This window comes from Drosophila navojoa, chromosome 5 (assembly GCF_054131105.1).
Source record: "Drosophila navojoa isolate 15081-1374.11 chromosome 5, UAZ_NAV_1.0, whole genome shotgun sequence".
Taxonomy (NCBI): domain Eukaryota; kingdom Metazoa; phylum Arthropoda; class Insecta; order Diptera; family Drosophilidae; genus Drosophila; species Drosophila navojoa.
The window spans coordinates 14,888,983-14,911,880 of record NC_142893.1 but is presented as its reverse complement, the minus strand read 5'-3'; the positions used below and the strand labels follow the sequence as shown (position 1 = coordinate 14,911,880).

General features: G+C 37.5%; 5 protein-coding genes across 8 annotated transcripts; 1 reads left to right on the top strand and 4 right to left on the bottom strand.

Moving 5' to 3' along the window:
* Positions 1–338: 338 nt before the first annotated feature.
* On the bottom strand, positions 339–1,502 carry Arl6 (ADP ribosylation factor-like 6). The gene is made up of 4 exons (XM_030387527.2): positions 1,114–1,502; positions 933–1,061; positions 744–872; positions 339–679 (listed from the first exon to the last, which is right to left on the bottom strand). Exons 1-4 carry the CDS (start codon positions 1,289–1,291, stop codon positions 507–509), a joined length of 609 nt encoding a protein of 202 aa, XP_030243387.1. The 5' UTR covers positions 1,292–1,502; the 3' UTR covers positions 339–506.
* A 496-nt stretch (positions 1,503–1,998) lies between these two features.
* Positions 1,999–3,675, bottom strand: EloC (transcription elongation factor elongin C). 2 transcript variants are annotated; one of them, XM_030387530.2, is made up of 3 exons: positions 3,505–3,675; positions 3,228–3,439; positions 1,999–2,226 (listed from the first exon to the last, which is right to left on the bottom strand). In XM_030387530.2, the coding sequence occupies exons 2-3, from the start codon at positions 3,437–3,439 to the stop codon at positions 2,085–2,087; spliced, it is 354 nt and encodes a 117-aa protein (XP_030243390.1). In that variant the 5' UTR covers positions 3,505–3,675; the 3' UTR covers positions 1,999–2,084. The 2 variants fall into 2 exon arrangements, with proteins under 2 accessions (XP_030243390.1, XP_030243391.1); XM_030387531.2 differs by having other exon boundaries at positions 3,228–3,455; positions 3,505–3,658.
* A 674-nt stretch (positions 3,676–4,349) lies between these two features.
* Positions 4,350–8,267, bottom strand: betaTub56D (beta-Tubulin at 56D). The gene is made up of 2 exons (XM_030387523.2): positions 8,091–8,267; positions 4,350–5,742 (listed from the first exon to the last, which is right to left on the bottom strand). The coding sequence occupies exons 1-2, from the start codon at positions 8,145–8,147 to the stop codon at positions 4,456–4,458; spliced, it is 1,344 nt and encodes a 447-aa protein (XP_030243383.1). The 5' UTR covers positions 8,148–8,267; the 3' UTR covers positions 4,350–4,455.
* Positions 8,268–9,524: 1,257 nt separating this feature from the next.
* Spt5 (Transcription elongation factor subunit Spt5) lies at positions 9,525–13,768 on the bottom strand. The gene is made up of 12 exons (XM_089261287.1): positions 13,613–13,768; positions 13,127–13,531; positions 12,933–13,057; positions 12,739–12,876; positions 12,221–12,671; positions 11,927–12,164; positions 11,686–11,858; positions 11,368–11,621; positions 11,114–11,309; positions 10,731–11,046; positions 10,250–10,657; positions 9,525–10,193 (listed from the first exon to the last, which is right to left on the bottom strand). The coding sequence occupies exons 2-12, from the start codon at positions 13,520–13,522 to the stop codon at positions 9,625–9,627; spliced, it is 3,264 nt and encodes a 1,087-aa protein (XP_089117413.1). The 5' UTR covers positions 13,523–13,531; positions 13,613–13,768; the 3' UTR covers positions 9,525–9,624.
* A 2,309-nt stretch (positions 13,769–16,077) lies between these two features.
* Fak (protein tyrosine kinase 2 Fak) lies at positions 16,078–22,802 on the top strand. 3 transcript variants are annotated; one of them, XM_089260758.1, is made up of 20 exons: positions 16,078–16,150; positions 16,641–16,743; positions 16,812–16,999; positions 17,062–17,316; positions 17,383–17,657; positions 17,726–17,835; positions 17,902–18,119; positions 18,187–18,421; positions 18,485–18,724; positions 18,838–18,970; positions 19,029–19,161; positions 19,221–19,284; positions 19,348–19,428; positions 19,490–19,694; positions 19,756–19,895; positions 19,957–21,023; positions 21,184–21,273; positions 21,328–21,770; positions 21,834–21,944; positions 22,007–22,802. In XM_089260758.1, exons 2-20 carry the CDS (start codon positions 16,689–16,691, stop codon positions 22,455–22,457), a joined length of 4,494 nt encoding a protein of 1,497 aa, XP_089116884.1. In that variant the 5' UTR covers positions 16,078–16,150; positions 16,641–16,688; the 3' UTR covers positions 22,458–22,802. The 3 variants fall into 3 exon arrangements, with proteins under 3 accessions (XP_089116884.1, XP_089116885.1, XP_089116886.1); XM_089260759.1 differs by lacking the exon at positions 16,078–16,150 and adding an exon at positions 16,348–16,468; XM_089260760.1 differs by lacking the exon at positions 16,078–16,150 and having other exon boundaries at positions 16,481–16,743; positions 19,957–20,102.
* The last annotated feature ends 96 nt before the right edge of the window (positions 22,803–22,898 follow it).

The following is a 22,898-nucleotide window of genomic DNA, read 5'->3' as shown; positions in this document are numbered from 1 at the left end:
AAGCGGTATAGTATGAAAATTCCCATGGGTTTAATCATTGGATTCATAAATCTTGTACCCAAATTTGGAGTAGTTCAAAAGAGAACGTGGTTCAACGTTGAGGTAGGTCGATTGGTGTTTCTATTTTATGCCTAGCCAGAATAGAGTTTTCTACGATTTACAATATATTGCCAGAACAAATTATCTTTTAATGCTTAAACAAAATCTTATCAGCAACGGACTTGAATATCTAAAGCTGTTCAAAAATGTATACTAATTGCAATAATATGTACGGCCCAATGATATCACTATACTATATTTAATACTAAACATATATTCAGTTGAATTACTTCCATGCATTTGCATATCATCAGATTTCAAAGTGAATGACACAAAAGTTCTGATATTTATTAATTATATACACACGTGTATGTTAGTTCATATACTACACTACTTTCTTAACCAGACTCGTAAAGTTATACTATATTATTAGACAAACAAGAAATTCGAAAAGGAGCAATACGAGATTACTTAATGTCCTTGGAGACCATCTTCATTTTACCACCCTTTCTATTGCTTAATAAGGCGAAACGGATTTGCTGAACCAGCCATTGTATGCCCTCGTCTAGACCTTCTCCGGAAATGGCGTTGCTGGAGCAGATGTGCCAAGGTTTGTCCTTGATGTTTTCCAAACCCAGAGCTGAAAGAGATTCAAATTCAGGATTATATAAATCATTCATTTATATTTATATGACTTTAGTTACCCGCTGCAATTTTTACGTTAGATAGTGAGTCCTCTAGATCCGATTTGTTTCCATAGAATAGTATGGGTAATATTCTATCGCGCAGATCGGGATGCTGCAGCACCAGATCTAATTCATCTTTGACAACCACTGAAACGGAATGTAATTGAAAATGATTTGTATATTTATAATTGTTTTTTTTAGATATACCGAATCTCATTCTATCGCTTGAATCGATTACGTAGATTATTCCCTGACAATTTTTAAACTGATGCTCCCATAAATTTCTGTAACGTGTAGCTCCAGACATATCAATAGCCTTTATGCAAACGCCCATGTCTGCCAGATGAAAATTATTAAAAGATGATGCATTTTGTATAGCAAAACTTACTGTAAAACTGCTCAATGAGAAACCCCACTGTTGGCACCATTATAGCAGACTGTTCGTTTGACTTCTTGAAATGGTTAATTATCGTCGATTTGCCACTGTTATTCAGGCCCAGTACAAGTATCGTCATTTTGTCCTTTTTGACTTTGATCAAGCCCGTCAAATTGTGCAGCATGCCCATATTGCGACGCTATGTAAACTTAAAGAACTTAAAAATGAAAATAGAAAATTGTTTTACTATGTTTGGCCCTGCCGATGTGTCAATTGGTAACCATAGAAACGTTCGCTAAACATCGATTTATTGTGGCGCGCGTTGTCCTTCAAAAATGATGAAGGCCGCTGTTAAAAGTGACTGTAAGTTCACTGTTAAATCACTGTCAGATGCTCCAAGAGCAGCTGACGTCATAACTTTGCTGCAATAGCGGCAATTTGCGCCCTCAGCAACTCCGTTGAGTTTATTATTCTTATAAAAATAACAAAAATTAAGAACATGGTGTCTAAATGGATTTGCTTTTAAGGCTTTCTTTTCGCTATGAACTTAAATTCGTGCAATCTTGGGTATATTTATCTATATATGTTCATATATTATGACTGCAATAAAGATCAATGGGCGCGTGTCCTTTTATTTTCGATGAGGCGACGTCCCGCTGTAAAAATAACGTGCATGACCACAAGGTCAAATACAATGACTTATGTATTGATAGCGCCTTCAATCAAGGTTAATAGTAGCGTTTTATATGTTCATTTACACAACAGGTTGTAAAATGTAGTTTAGATACTCATATACATATGTTACTTTAAATACTTTTGGATAAATTTGTTTCCAGTATCTCCACCGGACTTACATTCGCCTTGGCATCAACTAACATTAACATAAATAAAACTACATTTGTATATACAATTACAGCAAACCATATTACATTTTTATTCATTTTGAAATTTTTTTATTTAACATTATTAAGTTAACCAATAACTTAGCAATCTAGAAAATTAGCTGCCATTAAAAGTTCTAAGGCAATCTCTGGTGCAATCGGAAATTCTGGTATTTCGGTTGAACTATTGGTATATCGAACTTTGTATGTGAAGTACATGCACACCTTCTGTAAGACATGCGATCTGCAAAAGAAATGAAAAAAGAATTTATTAAGAATCAATCAATTTTGTAATATTTTATAAAAGACTAAAACAACGCCTTCTTCAAAATATTATTGTCGAAGTAATATCGTTAAAAATATAATAATTACTCAAGATTTAATTGATTAGTATTTATTTATTCGCCCATGTTAGATCTGCAAAGTTGATATCAACGCATATTATGAATAGATTCAATATTAGGAAAAAATCGGACTCAACAATGAACTAATAAGACTAATCTAGCAGTCTCTGAAGTTGTCAAGCTATTATCTACGATTCTCTCTTTCAGTTCTATAGACGGAGAAAAGTGTGAGGATGCTAAAAATATCATAAGCTTCTACACTCTCTCCGCTCTCTGTGGAACTGAAATCACAGATAATAGTTGACATAAACTTAAAAAGAATATGTCTGACGATCAACAATAATATAATATTAAAAACAATCGAGCAAATAAAAATCTGTTAAATAAATGTTCTATTTGTAGCTCTTAGTTGAAAAGGACTGACTGAGCTTCATATAATAAATTCAATAAATACTTTTCAAAATCATTGTATCTGTCGATTTCTAATGTGTGAACTATGCCTATATATGTATATAGCAATATCTACATCGAACGATGTATATTAATTCTATTTATGTCTGGTGTATATACTAATTCTATATATAAAGTGATAATACTACTAATTTGTGCTACTAAACCAGCATTATTTGTCTAGCCGAACGAATATTACAAAAATTTAACCCTTCAATACGCTAAAATACACACACATGCATTACACACACATACAAATGTTTGTTTGTATGCAATTTAACCCGTACGTATGTGTGCATGGGTCAAATATATTGTATGTTCGTTGCTGTGTGCATGTATGTATGTATGTACATGGAAAAATATTGGCACTCCCTTGACCGGTCATTAGCACACATTTGATTTAAAGGAAAGTACTGAGCGCACTTCGTTGGCATCGCAAAATGGGACTTACGGAATCTCCCGAAAGTGCACTTCATTAGCCTCGTTTTCCGCGAATTGTCCTGGGCCAGATAACATTGCCTTAATTGTGCCAGAGGTGAGAGCATGTTCCCGTTTTACAATAAATTCGTGTCCATCTGACGAAATCAGTTTGACGTACATGGCGTCTGGCCCCTCACAACCGCCATAGACTTTATCGCCGCGCTGCTCGTCCATTGCTATCATCTAAAAAATTTACTTACTATACTTTTTTTCGCAATATAAACTATTTTATTTATTTTCTGTCTTACTTGCCAAAACTCAGTCTGTGACAACACTCAAAATCATACATATACAATTCAGTGTTGTGTAATGGCTAAAATACTTTATTTCAAATTTCATCATACCATCATGCAAACTGGAATCACGAAAGTTAGTTATTATATTTTGTAATATTGATTTTACTTCTCTATATGAATGTTACTTTTTTTTGCGCAAAAATTAATTGTTTACTTCTGTCAGGAGTATAGCAAGCAAGGAGGCATGTATCAATTACGGAATTAAATGTATTTGCGATAGTTTATTCGATACATTTTTATTTAGCAATCGTTTAGGTGTGGCCCATCTCTATATGTGAAGCAGCTGTTTGTATGGGTGGGGAAAATGCCGCTAATAGAAACGTTATGCCGTCTTAAACAATTTTGTTTATGTACATAATGAGTTAAAACTATTTTTCAAAGAAACATCTTCACCTTATTATTATAGATGTATATTTTTTACTTTATGTTGATTTAGTTATTTTATTTTACGTATCGCACTCATAATGCTCAATGGATTTTCTTTTGAATGCTCTCCACTGCCATGCGCAAACCAATGTTAATTTCAAATTATCGATATTTCTTGCAATTTCTCCTACTTTGTTGTTTGTATATTAGATTAGCTACAATTCGTTAATCTGTTTCCATCTATTATAAAATACAGCTCGAGCTACAGAGCATTCAGCAAAATTTTTAATTGCCGTGAGTGCACCTGACTGAACAGATAAACGTATTGCCGATAATCTTTTACTGCTGTATAATAATAAAAATGCAGCCAGCAAAAATATATGTATGTATATACAGATTTTAACAAATGAAACAAGTTTTTCTTTTATATCTTTTTTTTGTAAGAAGAAATCGTTTCGACTTTATTGGTTACGTTAAAAGAACAATCATTGCAAACTTAATTTTTGTTCTCATTTACTTGACGCAACTTTCGAGAATTTAGTTCTCATCCACTTCACCCTCTTGTTCTTCTTCGAATTCAGCATCCTCATCGGCGGTAGCCTCCTGGTATTGCTGATATTCAGAGACCAAATCGTTCATGTTGCTCTCAGCCTCGGTGAACTCCATCTCATCCATACCCTCGCCAGTGTACCAATGCAAGAAAGCCTTGCGACGGAACATAGCGGTGAATTGCTCAGAGATACGCTTGAACAGCTCCTGGATGGCAGTCGAGTTTCCAATGAAAGTAGCAGACATTTTCAGACCACGGGGCGGGATGTCACAGACAGCGGTCTTCACATTGTTGGGGATCCATTCAACAAAGTATGAGCTGTTCTTGTTCTGGATGTTCAGCATCTGCTCGTCAACCTCCTTCATGGACATGCGTCCACGGAAGATGGCAGCGACGGTCAGATAGCGGCCATGACGAGGATCGCAGGCAGCCATCATGTTCTTAGCATCGAACATCTGTTGTGTCAGCTCAGGCACTGTCAGCGCCCTGTATTGCTGGGAGCCTCGAGATGTCAGGGGTGCAAAGCCAGGCATGAAGAAATGCAGACGTGGGAATGGAACCATATTAACTGCCAGTTTGCGGAGATCAGCATTCAGTTGGCCAGGGAAGCGGAGGCAAGTTGTTACGCCAGACATTGTCAACGAGACGAGATGGTTCAAGTCACCATAAGTTGGGGTTGTCAGCTTGAGGGTACGGAAGCAGATGTCATAGAGCGCCTCGTTGTCGATGCAGTAGGTCTCATCTGTGTTCTCGACCAACTGGTGCACCGACAGGGTAGCATTGTAGGGCTCAACAACGGTGTCCGACACCTTTGGCGAGGGCACCACTGAGTATGTGTTCATGATTCTATCGGGATATTCCTCACGGATCTTGGAGATCAGCAGGGTACCCATGCCGGAACCGGTGCCACCTCCCAGCGAGTGTGTAAGTTGGAAGCCTTGCAGGCAATCGCACGATTCAGCCTCTTTACGCACAACATCGAGCACTGAATCGACGAGCTCAGCGCCTTCTGTGTAATGACCCTTGGCCCAGTTGTTGCCGGCACCAGATTGACCGAACACAAAGTTGTCGGGTCTGAAGATCTGGCCGAAGGGACCCGATCGCACGGAGTCCATGGTGCCAGGCTCCAAATCGACGAGCACAGCGCGAGGCACATATTTGCCTCCGGACGCCTCATTGTAGTATACATTAATACGCTCTAATTGTAGGTCGCTGTCGCCATGGTAAGCGCCGGTAGCATCAATGCCATGCTCATCGGAAATAATTTCCCAGAACTGAAATGAAAGTAAAAGACGTTAATTTAATTTTATAATTTCAATCATAAATTCACTTTTTATTTTATATTTACTAAGCCCGTCTTTTGTTCAGCAAGTAAATTAATTTCTAATAATTGTTTATAAATACGATTTATTTCAATTAGATACCAGCCCTTTTAAAGTAACTAAATCAATTTCAAATAGTTGTTCTCAAACTCTTTGCTTTTTCATTCTTTTCGAACAGATGTTCGTTGAACTTTGTGTCCATTAAAGGGGCACTAATAATAGAAAGCTGTATTTAGACACAGAGTCAATAAATAAATATTTTATCAGACTTATGGTGGGCTTAAACCGACAACAACGGAAACATCGTCATCGTCATTGTCGCTGCTTGTGTGTGGGTTGATCATAACACCAGCTGTCCACCTTAACAGTCTTTGGCTTTGGCTTTTCCCGTATATGTATGTAGGCTGTGCTGCGCCGTCCCCACGCACAAGCGAGCAATAGTCAGCAGACATGCGCCTACCTCAAATTTAAGCGACAATCTCTCGCTTAATCATATACATATACACATACATACATGTGTACGTGTATGTGCGCAAGCTTACATCATCGCCGGCGACGGCAACAACACCAGCCCAGCCCACACAAGAGAGCAGAAAAGTCGGTTGACTGGCGTAAGCCGAGGCCAAGCTCCGTATAGTGCATCAATTTAGTTCGTCTGGAACGCCATATGGCGTTAGAAATGTACTTTTTCAGCAGATTACGTCATTTCCAAGCCCAACTTTTTACTTGTTTATTTGTCGTAAACAATAAAAATACCTCACCTCAAAAAAAAAAAGGAAGTGAAATTAAGGGAATAAATAAATACAGTTGCCATGATGACCAAAATTACCCTCAAGCAACTGTATCTTAATAATTGTGTCTGCGCCTACAACAATAACAAACATAACTACTTCTCATGTATATCGAAGGTAAATATCGTAGGAAAATATAAAACAGTTGCAGCTGCTGCAAAAAGGGGGTTGTTTTCTATGTATTCACGAGGACAACAATGGCTGTATTGATTCTCCGAAAGGACGTCGATGACGAAGCCAGTTCGCAATGGGTTTGCCGGCAATAGAGCTTATACGCATGTGCATGAAAACTGGCAACACTGCCTTTGGGTGTGTCATATGTAAGTAGATATATATATATATATATACGCACATATACAAATATGTAAATGCATATGAATGCATATATGTACATGTATTAGAGCACATCTGCGCTTTAATAGTATGTGTGTAATAAAAATAATTACTGTACGATTACGGGATTGAGGAATGCTACTTGTTCTTAAAAAGCAAACAAACAAGCAATGCAAATAAATATTTGTGTATACAGTTATTATTGACTTATCTGTATATATAAAAATATTTGCAATTAAATAACATTGATAAAGTACTTTTTTTTGTCGAATGACCGCATGAATTACTAAAACTTCTTTTATATATGTATGTATATACATATACATTCAATGCATACATATGGATATATTGTATGTACATGCCGCTACACAGATGTGAACGTATGTGCATATACAATCATGTATACGTGTATGTATTTACTTTGTGTCATTGCGAACCGGTCGGCAACCGGTTCAGCCATTTTAGGTAAAATGACGTCATATTTTCTCTTCACCAAACTCCAGAAGGCAAAGCCATATGAACAGAAAAGACTCGAATAACATGAATATTATATGTTAAACTAGCCCAGTCAAGAAACATTTTGATTGATCGGCTAAAAAAACATACCTTTCACCAACTACAAACATACAAACTTATGCACGCATATACTTTTTCTTAGTCGCATATGTATGTATGGGCCATACCATCTAAAGCGACTTTCTCATTGAAAGAAAAGAAAAAAACTAGAGCTATAAAGAAAATGAGTCATTTACTCATATGTATGTATGTATATAAATATGTGTACATGAAGATATGTATTTGTCCATATATAAATATGTGTCCTCAATGTAAGAATATCAGTTTAATCGATAAGTTAATAACATGAAGACACGCCCAAAAACTAATAGATCTAAATCTAAGTTCTATCTGTATATACACATGAATAAAGAAAAAACTGCATGAGCCTGTTTATTATCAATATACATATGCTATGTATTCATATGAATGAAATTATTTTTTCGTATATATACATGCATAAATAATTATATGCTATACAAACTTATGCGCCGATGCCGGTGGCCTCAATAATTTTTGCCACATGGCAGCGCAAAAATGACGCCATGTTTACTGGTAACTGTACTTCATTCTTATTTTAAACTCAATTAAGGAAAACTTGCTTAAATGTTTAGTACATACCTTGGCACCGATTTGGTTACCGCACTGACCAGCTTGGATGTGTACAATTTCCCTCATTTTCTTTTTGTGTATATAAAATTGTAGACTTTTAACTTAAAAATTATTTCCTGCTTTGTATTCACAAACACACTTCTGCCCGCTTCACTTGACGAATACTGTCTGAGTTCTTCAGCGAAATCGCCGGTATAATATAACGTTGATAGCAAGTGTGACCAGAGTTTGCAAACAAATAATACCACCACTATTGAGTATAAGAGATTAGAGGTTACACTCTGCGTACTCAATTACGTCATAAATGGACGTAGCGAACAATACTCTTTGAATTTCAATAATTAGTTTTATTAAGTCTTGAATGTCGTTTTTTTTTTAATTGAGAACTTTGAATATATTCTGAAATAATAAGCATATATAAAATTTAAAACTCTTACCAAACTAAAATTCTATAACTCTGTCTTTTTCTTTCCTGCGCTCTTTCGCGTTTTCTCATGATTACTCTCGCTTATTTTCTTCCTTGAAAACTAAAACTAAAATCGATGCTACTTTCTAGAAATAACGCAATGTCCCGAAGGAAACAAATGTACATATATACATACATATGTATGCATATATGTACCTTTCTATTTTAACTAGAATACCCCTGTAGGACGTCAAAAAAATTCCTGCTCAGCTCCTTATTATCAGAAGGATTATATACACATTCATATATATGTGTGGTTGGAAAATCGATAAATTATGAATTTTTGTTAGGTACTTTTGAGTTTTAGGGACTTTATTTAAATATGTATGTCACCAGATGTCCGGAGCGGAAATTGTCAAGTAGAGCGACAGAGAGAGGAATGGGAGATCTTAAACGAACCAAACAAAACAAAAATTGTAAAAAAAAACTGGCCCCCTTTACCAACCAAGCTTTTATAAATTACAGGCAACGCCCTATTACACACCTTTATAGGAGCGTTTCATACCAATTTCGACCTCAATTTTCCTCTTTTGGGTATAAAAAAGATTTACTTTTCTACTAGGTTACCAAAAATTAACTTTTCCTTCAAATTCGAATATTCCATATATACTATATTCCATATATACTATGTATGTATTATCTGAATATATGTATTATCTGCATATAATAAATAAATTGATTTTGATATGGATTCTAAAATAGTGCAGGCTATTTTCTCCTTCTGAATTCTATAGTGTATTCAGATTTTCTATGACTACGAATGGGGGACATTTGTATAAGAGATCAACAGTATTATGACAGTAAATTATAATTCTAGTTGCATGAATGTGTATGATATCATTTCGACTTTGCTTGACTAACAGTAGGCGTATAACCAAGGTGTTAGCTAGATCTGTAGCTCAGTTTATGAAATAAATTATGTATAATATAGAAAATTGAAATGTTTTTTTTTCCGTTTGTCGGTATATTCAGAAACGTTGACAGCAATATAATTTTATTACATATATATATGTCAATTATTATACAAAAGAACGGGATTATCTTTTGTCACGTCAAATAATGGTAATATTTCGTTGCCTAATCAATGGACTTCATCTTGCATAAATGATTAACAGGTAACATTTTCACATCGTCGTTTATCTTACAGACGAGCACATCACCATCCTGTTTGGACAATACTTTGCCAACGGATTCTCTTTCTTCTCCATAAATGACCTTGAATTCATCGCCGCTATTGGGCGGAACAGGTGCCAAGTGCTCGCTAACAATGGACACGCTACGATCTTCTTGACGAAGAAATACAGAGCAAACTCCATTCGATACTGTGCGAATAATTCCAGTTTGGCCAACGAGATCAGTGTCATCGTGTGTATGAATCCGAACCTCAATATCAGTTGTGCACCAGTCGCCCATCGTCGAGTCAAGGCTAGCTCCAGGCGTTTGTGGATTGTAAGGAGATTGTGGCACACCACCGGGAGTGTTCGGTGAATAGGTCGATGGCGATGGCGTATTCATATATCCAACTGGATATGGCGACGGTGCTGGACTGGGACTCGGATTAAACGGACTATAACTTCTATCCGACCCATACAGAGTTCCAGGCGTTTGTGGAGCGAATTGTGAGGACATTTGATAACCCGGAGTGCCTAAGAGCATAAGTTATTAGTATTTATAGTATAAAAATATATTCTTAGTATAGTACTTGGATTATAGCCTGGGCTTGGACTTGGCTCCTCCAACGAATAATCAAAGTCTGTGTTACGAGCTGGTGTCGTATTTGCTGTAGGATCCCATGCGCCATGACGTGGTGTCATGCTGCCATCATGAGACGGCGTCATTGTACCGTAAGGTGTACGAGTATCTGTATCCCAATTTGGTGTCTGACTGCCAACCAAGGGAGTCTTAGAGCCAGCAGCAGTGTAGCTGGGCGTTTGTGCTCCATAGCCGGGTGTACGGGCCGGTGTGCGACCGTAGGTGGATACACTGCCTTCTTTGCCAGGCTCGCCAACAATAACAATGTGATTGCGATCCACTGAAATTGTTTGGCACGACGTGTGCAACTCGACACGAGCTGTGCTTTCAGTTGCATCTTTTACAATGCCAACAGCGCCTGGATTAACAAACCATTTAAATAAATATATTATAGGAATAACATCAAGTCAGATATATATTGTGATGCATACCTTTGTAGGGTCCACCACAAATTTTAATAGTTTTTCCCAGAAGCTCTCGATCGCGCGTCACTCGGAAGCCGCCTCGTCCACCGCGTGAGCCACCACGCGCCCCACGGCCACCAGACGGATGCATAGGAGATTGGATTCGTGGCGACATGAATCCCAATCCTCCAAGTGTATTAGGATTACTGACATTAGACTTGCTCCCACCAGCGAGCTGCAAGTGACGCGTCTTGCACACAAAAATACCTCCGTTTTCGGTGTACATGCGACAATGGAGAAAAGCCAAACTACGATATAAATGCTTTATTTCTCCAGAGCGGCCCTATTTAAATATAAATGTGAATTAATCAATATGTTACATTTATAAAAGAAAGCTAATATTTGCTTACGGCATGAGGGCCCTCCATAACCTTGACAATATCGCGACGGCGTATCTGATTTTGATCAGCATCCAGGGCGACAGTATTCTGATTTTCACGGCGTTTGTGCAAAGCCGTTGGCTTGCATTCAATGCACTTTCCATTCATGCCCAAGACATGGAAATTCTCTCGTTCAAGACGCACTATAACACCAACATTTTGTGAGCTGAGGAATCGTTCATATTTAGTTAAATAAAGAAAATTATTAAATAAAACCAACTCACTCAAGCTGCACTAGATCGCCCCATTGAAACTGGCCAAGACAATCAACTCCGGTTGCTACATCTGAGCAGAGCTGCAAATCGCGTGGCAAAACCTCAAGTTCGTGGTTTGTTAAATCCGAGACAAGCACAACTCGGGAGGGCTCAACGCGTATAATGAGACCAGTTTCGCCTTCATAGCGGCCAGCCAACACCCTAGCATGATCACCCGTTTTGAAGTATTTGCGTAGCTCGCTTGCTTTAAAAATAAGTGGATCCTACAGAAAGAGAGTTTATTAATTGAAATTAAAATCAAACAGGCTAATTAGCTATATACACTACCTTTAAATCCTGATGTTTTGGCATCACCGTAATCATTGTGCCATCAATAGCAACAATCTTTGCCTGTAAGTTTTCTAAGTCACCAACGCAAACCTCAACATTATCACCCATTGAGAAGGAATGAGCAGCAGTTGGATCATCTTTAACGTTTGCCATAATTTCCAAGTTAACTTCTATAAAGTATAAATTATACCAGTTTATATTTGTTTATATGTAAAAGTTTGATATTTTATTCACTTACCCTCGGGCGCTTCTTCAAAACGCTCCAGTTCGGCCAGTGTGGGCTTGACGCCCTCAGACAGAATTGCCGACATAGTAAAGTTTTTATAAAGAAAACCCTTTCGCGAATAACGATTGCCTTCAAATAGCAAAAAATCACCATCCGAATGAACTTCGCCGCCAATAGCCCTGACAGCCTCCGGATCAAAGGGTTTTGCTGGTGGTCTACGTTTTTTCTTGCGCTTGCCATCGTCACTTTCCTGCAGAAAATAAATAATTAATAAGGAATAATAATGGAAATTCAGCTTCAATTTACCGTTGCAGTCGTTCTTAATGCACCGCGCAATCTGGTATAGTCAATACGAGGAAGAAGCTTGAGATGCACTTGATTTTGGGCCAGATCAACATAATCTACTTGGGCAATGTCATCCTTGTATAAACCGCGCTTCAAGCGCACCCATTGCTTCACTTTAAGTCCCACTTGCTCTTTAACTACTTTAAGGACATCTGTCATCTCCTTAATTGGCACCATTTCCTGTTTCCATTTGCCCATGCGAAGATTTCCCACATTGTCGATGGCTGTCTTCACATGAGTTTGCTTATAGGCTTCCAAGTAAATATATCCCTTAACACCTTCTGGCGCGATAATTGATTTGATTTGCAATGGGTCATCCGTATTTAAATATGTTAAGAACTTTCTCATCAAGAGTAATGCCGTCGCTTTTTCTTCTCCAATGCGACATTTTACCATCCACAAATTAGGATCTCTGAATGAAATATTTATATAAGTACCAAACTACATAAATAAGAGATAATTATAAATGATTAACTTACTTGATGCCGGGCAAAAGTGTTTGTTGAGTAATCTCATCAGACATTTCCTCGCCTCCATCGCCAAAATGTCGCTTAACCATTGATTCATCGGCATATTTCTTTCTTAAATATTCCTCAATTTCATCCTCTTTTTGGGTGCTATTTAAATTTGCATTAAAATTTGTGCATAATTCAGTTGTCTAAAAGAAACTTACTCCCACAAATTGGTGCCTCTACGCCTGATTTCAATATCTCTGGCCGTGGGACCCAATTCATCAATTTCATTACCAACAATGCCAATTTCATTGGCACCTTCCTCCCATTCATCGTCTTCATCAACCTAATTATTATAAATTAATATTAATAATTATCAATGAATTCAGTCAGTGTTTTATTTTTGATACTTCACCTCGTCATCTACTTCAGCTTCGTCAATAATAAAGCCACCAAAGCGTTCCTTTTTCTTTTTCTTTCGTGGATGATCATCTTCGTTTTCCTCCTCTTCGTATTCTTCAGAATCAATTTCTTCTCCTTGTTGATCTTCATCTTCAGAATCTTCGGACTTGCGGCGATGTCCGCGTCCTCCTTGGGGCTGTGGAGAATCGGATCCGGAGCCCGAATGGGCTGAATGAGAACGTGAGCGAGAGGATCGGGATCTGGATCTGGATCTGGACCTAGATCTGGAAATCGATCTTGACCTTGAGCGTGGGCCAGATTTGGATCTAACACTTTGTTGCGACTTGTTAGATATGGATCCATCGTCCGATCCACTATCTGAAACATTGCTGGCTTCGGAGTCCGACATTTTTTCACTCTGCAAACGTGTACAAAGCCACGCGTTATGTTAATACAATAAAATGTACACACTCAAAGGTCTCCTAATAGCTATACTTACTGATATTCTAATATTAAATTTATATATTAGCCATACATTTGCACAATATATTAATAATTGTAATTCTTACACAGAATGCAATAGGGTTGCTATTAAATTGACGCTTAGTTATGGACAATGGAAAATATGCATTGAAAATAGAAAGGTTGCCATGATATGCAACTATCGATAATTTAAAATCAAGTATGATATCGACATTCGATGTTTTTATCTTATCGATGTTTTTCATTTTGAAATAGATGCTCACATCATGTAGGTAAATATAGTAAATAGTGCTAAAAATATTAAATTACTTGTTGGATAATTGAAACATAAAAATTTAAAGTCTGCGTTCAATATGAAACCACTAACCAGAGAACACATAGACTAGACAACTAGTGGAAAGCTTTTTGCACGCTTTTTCTTGGACTTAAGCACCCCAGACTGCTTTGAATTCGCTCGGCGAATTACTTTTAGGCTCGAGCAACGAAAATATACGAAAGCACAATCATTTCGCTTCACGCGCTCGACCGAGATGGTCAAATGTTGAACAAAAGATCCTTCTATGCTCAATCTTTCCCTTGCTTTCTCTCTCTCGATGCTCTATGCTCTCTCAAATGTGTATATGTGTGTATGCATGTGAGCACAAGCAGCAGCTCTGAGCTGCCAGCTCACGAAAATTGAAATTTCTTCGCAGCAAGAACCCATGCCTTCCCTTCTGTGTGAAGAGTATACCGAACTTATCAAACCGTTTGCCAAGCTCGTACAAAATCTGTATATGTGTTTTCGATATTACTTGTGGGAAGGATATGAAAGCGTTGGTGCTCATACTGAAAATGCTTTCGCGACGAGCGTGCACACACACAGTCTCCGTTACTATATGTATTATGAGCATTTGTGTGCCTGTGTGCGTAGCTCTTGCTGCCTGTAGCGATTTCAGAGCCCCGAATTCGCATTTGGTAGATCTTGTGAACTACTCACGCATGCATACATACATATGTTTGATTGTGTGTACGCAGAAGCCGCGATGCTCACAAATGATGGGGTGATCATTGTAGAAGCCTTTGACTGCCTTTGTGCCTTTATATGTGCGTGTGTGTATGTGCATGTGTGTAAGCATGGGACATGAGCATTGGCGTGTGCCTACCTCAACTTAAAATTGTGCGAACGATTTTGGGTTTTGAATTGAAGAGGCGCGCTTATATTTCAGTAGCTGACTGACTACACTGACAAGTGCACTTGCATTTTTTACACTTTTTTTTTACTTGCATGCACCTGTAAATGTATGTACATACAAATATGCAAGGGATCGATAATCGCATCCCATTTTGCCCACTGATCAGATACTAAATTTTTTAAAAATGCATTCTGATAGGCTAACTCACGATCATTTAAATCAGGTGCTTAAATACATATGTAGGTATATACCGCGAGTAACTTGGCTGTCCCTATACCACACACATATACATACATACATACATACATACACATGTGCGTGAGTTACTCTTCGGTCACAGTGCCACAAAGTATTGGGATGTGACAAGTGACAAGTGCACTTTAGTCAGTCAGCTACTGAAATATAAGCGCGCCTCTTCAATTCAAAACCCAAAATCGTTCGCACAATTTTAAGTTGAGGTAGGCACACGCCAATGCTCATGTCCCATGCTTACACACATGCACATACACACACGCACATATAAAGGCACAAAGGCAGTCAAAGGCTTCTACAATGATCACCCCATCATTTGTGAGCATCGCGGCTTCTGCGTACACACAATCAAACATATGTATGTATGCATGCGTGAGTAGTTCACAAGATCTACCAAATGCGAATTCGGGGCTCTGAAATCGCTACAGGCAGCAAGAGCTACGCACACAGGCACACAAATGCTCATAATACATATAGTAACGGAGACTGTGTGTGTGCACGCTCGTCGCGAAAGCATTTTCAGTATGAGCACCAACGCTTTCATATCCTTCCCACAAGTAATATCGAAAACACATATACAGATTTTGTACGAGCTTGGCAAACGGTTTGATAAGTTCGGTATACTCTTCACACAGAAGGGAAGGCATGGGTTCTTGCTGCGAAGAAATTTCAATTTTCGTGAGCTGGCAGCTCAGAGCTGCTGCTTGTGCTCACATGCATACACACATATACACATTTGAGAGAGCATAGAGCATCGAGAGAGAGAGAGCAAGGGAAAGATTGAGCATAGAAGGATCTTTTGTTCAACATTTGACCATCTCGGTCGAGCGTGTGAAGCGAAATGATTGTGCTTTCGTATATTTTCGTTGCTCGAGCTTAAAAGTAATTCGCCGAGCGAATTCAAAGCAGTCTGGGGTGCTTAAGTCCAAGAAAAAGCGTGCAAAAAGCTTTCCACTAGTTGTCTAGTCTATGTGTTCTCTGGTTAGTGATGAAACCCAGTTTCAATACAATTTGTGACGTCACTATAACCATCTCCGATTTTGTGCGAATGGCACTCCAGACCATATACAGCAGATGACACTCCTATGAATAGAAATATTAAAAAGACAAGAAGAAGAACGTGTGGGGAAGTAATACCTGTTTTTATATTTCACAAATATTAAATAACTAAATAGTTCAGGCAATTCGTCGAATGATAAATCGGTTCAATATGTTTGCAATTCGATTATATACATAGATGATTTCATAAACAAACAATGCACAAACTGAATGAGCGAGTATATATTGCATATTAGAGTTTTATATATGTATGTGCTTGTATGTATGTATGTGTGTATATAGAAATTAATACAAGACATACGCATATATTATTTTCGAGAGATTCGACTTTCGGATCAATCAACCGCAGTATGATAGAGAGACTATTGAATTTCAAATTGATATTCTAGGTCTCTGTGTTAATTTGCAATAGAACAAAATCAAATAAATTGCGTGCACCTTATTCTAATAAAAGAAAATTACGCTTTAGAAGATGCATCGAGTAGATTTCAGACGATGTCTGAATTGAACATATGTATGTAAATAAATAATTTAAGTCTGGTTTGCATACATTATATATAGGTGGTGAATTTTTGAATAAAATCGCCTACAGTGCGATATATTTGGAACATGAACACCGCAGAGCGCAAGAACCAAAGCAGTCAGCCGCATAAGAACAATGAATGTGAGTAAATATTCAATAATTCATGTTAACATAAATTATAAGATAATATAATTTTATATATTTTTTAGCCCATTCTGAAGAGTATGTTCTTCATGTACATATGCCAAACAAGAGTTTTAAATCAATAGTCTTCAATAAAGATGAAACAGTTTTCCACATTATACGTAAAACTGTCGAGGAGTTTGGGAAAGATGGACAACCACCACCCAGCATTCAGAGATATGCGTGTCGAATGTTGAACGTAATAACCAAAGAAGTATGTCTAACGAATGTGATATTGGAATCTGCTTGCTAAAACTATAAATAAACAATTAACAGGTGCTATGGTTAGCAAGAACAACGTCGATGGACAAGGTTTTGTCTCACATTCAGTCACCTGGTTGCTCGAATGTTGATTGTCCAAACAACGATCCCATGAAAGCTGAGCTTGCTGAAAACAAAGATACTCATCAAGGTCGAAGAGCTGTTAGCACAGGAGTGTGGCGTGTCGAGTTACGCGTGCGATATGTGCCCCATAAAATTCAAGAATTATTCGACGAAGATAAAACGACTTGCTTCTATTTCTTTGATCAGGTAAAATAATGGAAAAATAATATACGTTAATTAAATGTAATTGACAATGTGTGATTGATATTTCAGGTAAAAGACGATTATATTCAATCGAATATATCTGGTATTGATGCTGATGTAGCAGTTCAACTATGCTGTTTGGGTATACGGCATTACTTCAAGAACATAACGTTGAAAGCGCCAGATAAAAAACAGCATATTGATTACATTGAAAAGGAAATTGGATTTAAATGTTTTATTCCGCAATCTGTGATAAGCACAACAAAGCCAAAGAATCTGAAGAAGATGATACAGGTCGGATACAAAAAGGTCTACAACTATAATGACATTGAATATTTGACAAAGTATGTATTTGTGTGACCTCTATTAATATAAGATTAATTATTATAATCAACTACCTTTATATTAACAGGTTCTTCGATCTTCTTAAAAACTTTTTTATAACCGATTTCGAACAATTTTCTGTCACCTTGAGCTCTGCCTGGAATATATCTGGAATCCTGCATGTTGGTCCGCATATTGGTAAGAACTTTACGAGTTTAATAGCCTTATTAGTTTATTAATTATTAAATCCCATATACTTTTCAGGAATCTCTTACCAGACACACCCACAAGCAAGCTTAAGAAATGTTGCACAATTCAAAGATGTGGTTGCTATAAAAACCTGCGCTCTTCCAAAGGAAAAATCATCCAACGAACTCGAGTTACAAAATCTAAAATGCAATTGTCAAAAGATTAAAACGCAAATCAAAATATCTGCATCAAATATAACGGAAGATTTGATCATAACATGCAATGGAGTTAATGTAAATTTAACAATTAATATATTTATAATTCTTATAATTATAATTATAATTATGTATCCATTTTCAGACCGCTGAAAGTATTGCCGATCTTATTGATGGATATTGCAGGCTATTATCGAAAGATCTAGGGTTTACAGTTTGGGAACGTGAAACGAACATTGTGAAAAGTGCAACGAAGTCACCAAACCCTGCGCAAGATGCTCTTGATTCGTCGTCCCCTGCTAAAACTAAACCCATGCTTACAGATGATTATGCTGAAATTGGTTTATTAGAAGGCGAAGGAGATTACTCCACGCCCACAGGTATGTTATAGCTGCTTCTATATAATGTTTTTTAACTCATATTTATATTTTCTCTCTTATTAGTGCGCAATTATGAACTGGATCGATCTCAAATAGTTCTAAGCGCAAAAATTGGTGTGGGACAGTTTGGAGACGTCTACGTTGGCACATATACAGTTCCAATATCAGCTAAAGCTAAAAATAAAAGACCCGAAGGTGCTCAAAATAGTAGCGATGCCAAATATACTGTAATGCAAGTTGCCGTAAAGACATGTAAAGCAAACGAGGATCCAGAAAAGACAGAGAATTTTCTTGCCGAAGCATGTAAGTTGTTGGACTTCAAGTTGAATGATCTGAGTCTCTTATGATACATATGTTAAAGCTTGCTGGGTTAAATATATTAATATTAAATATGCTTCTCTAATTCCTTATTTTAGATATAATGCAGAAGTTCCATCATCCACACATTATTCGATTGATTGGTATTTGCAGTGTTATGCCCATTTGGATTGTAATGGAATTAGCTCAGCTTGGTGAGCTGCGCGCGTACTTAAAAGCGAACAGTGAGAGGTAAGCAAAGCACATTTATCAGGAATTATAGTAATTATTCATAATATTTCGTATCCAGGTTAACTCATGGAACTTTGCTTCAATACTGCTATCAGTTGTCAACGGCGCTCAGCTATTTGGAGTCAAAGAAATTCGTTCATCGAGATATTGCGGCTAGGAATGTGCTTGTGAGCAGTCCAACTTGTGTTAAGGTGGGTAAATCATATATAAAAAATATATATATATTTATTAATATTAAAAACTATTTTAGCTGGCTGATTTTGGTTTATCTCGATGGGTTTCGGATCAGTCCTATTATCACTCAACTCCCACAGGTTCGGAATTAAATTAGTATACAATTTTCATTATGAAAACAATAAATAAAATTTCTATTTCAGTTGCACTGCCTATTAAATGGATGTCGCCCGAGTCGATCAACTTTCGAAGATTCACAACAGCTAGTGACGTTTGGATGTTTGGTTAGTAAATGTTATAATATCACAATATAACTTAATTAACATGAGTTACATTTATGAATAGGTGTTTGCATTTGGGAAATTCTTATGCTGGGCGTCAAACCGTTTCAAGGCGTTAAGAACAGTGATGTAATAACGAAGCTCGAAAATGGAGAGAGGCTACCACTGCCTCCCAACTGTCCACCCAGATTATACTCACTTATGTCTCAATGTTGGGCATATGAACCGCTAAAAAGACCAAATTTCAAACGAATAAAAGAAACTCTTGAGTATGATTGGAAACAAGCTTTTGCTGTATTAGATATATTATTAATATGATTCATATTTTAGAGAAATATTATCAGAAGACGATATGAACTCAACGGAGACATTGAGGCGTGAAAATCGTCGACTTGCAGGAGTTTCTTGGATTGGCAATGAAGACAGCGATATTCCACCATTGAAGCCATCTCGAACAGTTAATGATCCTGGTAAAATTACCTAGCAAAGTTGGCAACTTAATTATTAGTTATTAATTGTTGTTGCTTTTAGATATTCCTATGTTGAATACGTCGGAGGAGAACAAAAGTGTGGCGCAGACCTATATCATTGCCCAAAATCCAGCAGTTCTAGCCAGATTAATGATGGAAAATCAAAAGCGTGGCATTAATCCTGCAGCATACACTACACCCGCTTCGGTATTTAATACTTTAGCCGTAGGCATAGATTCCAGTACATCGAATCATTCGCTTAAAACTACTAAACTCCCCGCAGCGGAGCTCTTCAAACTCGATCCTGTCGCTGATTCAAAAGTTCAAAACAAATTTCCAACTAACAGCAACTCTTCCCAAAACCTTTATCCATCTCCATCTGTCATAAGTTCACTTGACTCCACCCACATGCCGTCATATTTACCCCCTACGAACATTAGGCCTCAGCAGGTATCAGGATTTGTGTCAGAGAATTTGCCACTTAAAAATAATTTTATAATAAGTGCACCGCACGCGGATAATGACTTTCACGCAAATCAGTCGCAGACGGACAACAAATGTGGCAACCCAGCGGCTAGAGTCTCAGGTTATAGTCTTTATGGAAGTCTTGAAAGGCATCAGCCACAAATGGACAAGCCTATGCATTCAAAGGGCGGCAGCCTGGAGCGTCATCAATCATTGATGACAGCACAGAACTTTGTCTTTCATAAGCCAAGCACGAGTTATTCTGACCGTTCCAGAAGCATTGAACGCAAGAGTCACTTTAATGCCTATCGCCAACAAATGAAAACGTCAATTGAATGCGACTCTCTGCCAGAGGAAATCTATGACTTTGGCGGTGTTGGCCTCAAGACTTGTGTGTCTGTGAAACAAAGTAGCGAGTCAACATCCTTAACACATGCACCGCCAATGAGTTCTACTCAAATAGGACAAGATTACAAAAGTCCAGGGCAGTGCTTCGCTGGAAATCAAAATATTTTATACACCGAAAATTTAACAAGCGATGCACATGAAAATCCTGGAGAGCCGCAATGGACGACGCATTCTTATCCACTTCAGGTGGAACTCAAAAGCGATAATTTGGAAGGAGCAGCTTGTATTCAAATGAATTCTGAAGTGGGAAATCAGGTTTGGCTGGACGAAGTATTATCCTGACACATGACAAGACGTCTTTATCTTTTTTGATTTCGTTTTTTAGTTATATTATTTAATTGGTTTATCTTAAGTTATGTCTAACAGAAATAATTTACTCCAATGACATACAATAATGTACAATTTTAATTTACAGACAATTCCTAACCCAATTGTGGATAAGCTATGGCAACAGCGAAAAGACAGTAACAGCGATGGTGAATGGCTGTATCAGGAGGAAATGGTGGTAAGCTGAGAGTTAAGTAACAATGAAGCTATGCATTAAAGTTTTACTTTATAGAGAAAGCGATCTAGTCCAATAACATCGGGAGTTGATACAGATATGGGAAAACATCGATCTTACCAGCCTGACATGATATTTGAGGGTACAACGGGCTCTTTGGATTCTGCCAACTCAAAGACAAGGCCAAAATTACCAAATACCGTTTCTCTCAAGTTAAATAACTCGCCATCTGATCACATGGTATCTCAGTCAGCAGAAGACAGCACAAAGTCAAGAAACAATGAACATCGTGATTCGTTACGGCCAATAAATCGAGCAAATGATGAGATTTACTGTGCTACAACAGCAGTTGTCAAATCAATTATGGTGCTTTCGCAAGGTGTAGAAAAGGCGCATGTCGATGGCTACTTAAATTTGGTTAAAAATGTGGGAGTGGAGCTGCGAAACCTTTTGAAATCGGTGGATAATATTTCTATACTCTTCCCGGCTCAAGCCCTAAAGTAATTTCGCATGTTAACACCATTATGAATGTATTATTTAAAGTAATTGTTTTCAATTTACAGAGAAGTTGAAATGGCGCACAAAGTTCTCTCAAAGGACATGCAGGAGTTGGTTTCGGCAATGCGATTAGCGCTTCAATACAATGACACTACTTTGGACAGTGAATATCGAAAGTAATTATGTCATACGAATATAACGAAATTCTTTTATTAATATATTATTTTCTCTTTTATAGGAGTATGTTATCTGCAGCACATATCTTGGCCATGGATGCGAAGAATCTTTTTGATGTTGTCGATTCAATAAGGAATCGATATCAAATTTTCGCCATTCCCAACAGAAAAGCTTCAAGTGGATCATTGAGTTGTGAAACCAGTCAATCGCCTGGCGACAACGGTTCTGCCTCATCATCTCTTTCTATTGGTGTCGAGCCGTTAAAGTGCATGGCTGACATAAGTCTGTACGACAATGAAAACATACACCAAAGCTTCAACGCACAACACTTACAAACATCTAGCTGCAGTGGCAGCATTATTGATGGCAACAGTCAGGGCAGCTTACACATGGAACATGAAATTAATCATGACGGGCGCTCCAATGAGCCCTTGAAAATCATAGAAGACACATTAAATAATCCAGCCGAGCATATGTATTGCAACACATCCACCGTACATGGCCACGCATAAATAATTAGCTTGCTAATCCTATTACTTCATATTAATATATCTTGAATCTTAAGTCTACAGATAGTATATGCTAACATTCTGTGTATATAAGAAACCAAAATACGTATGTACATATGTTTTTTTCACAAAAGCGGAATTCATCTCAAGAACTCATAACACACATAACATTAATAACATAAATATTGCATGTTCATAAAAATATGACGAACACTCAACGTCGGCCGGCCGCAATGGAATGCATTATTAAATCGTCAAGTAGTCAAAAATACATTAAGGTACTAAATATGTTTATGTAACTCAAAAAATATTAATAAATAAACACGAAAAACATTCGACTAAACGATATCCTGCCTTGTGCCGATTAATTTCATGTTGACATGTGTTTTATAATCAAACCGGGTCAAAATTGAACTATAAAGTCAAGGTAGTTAGTATATTAGT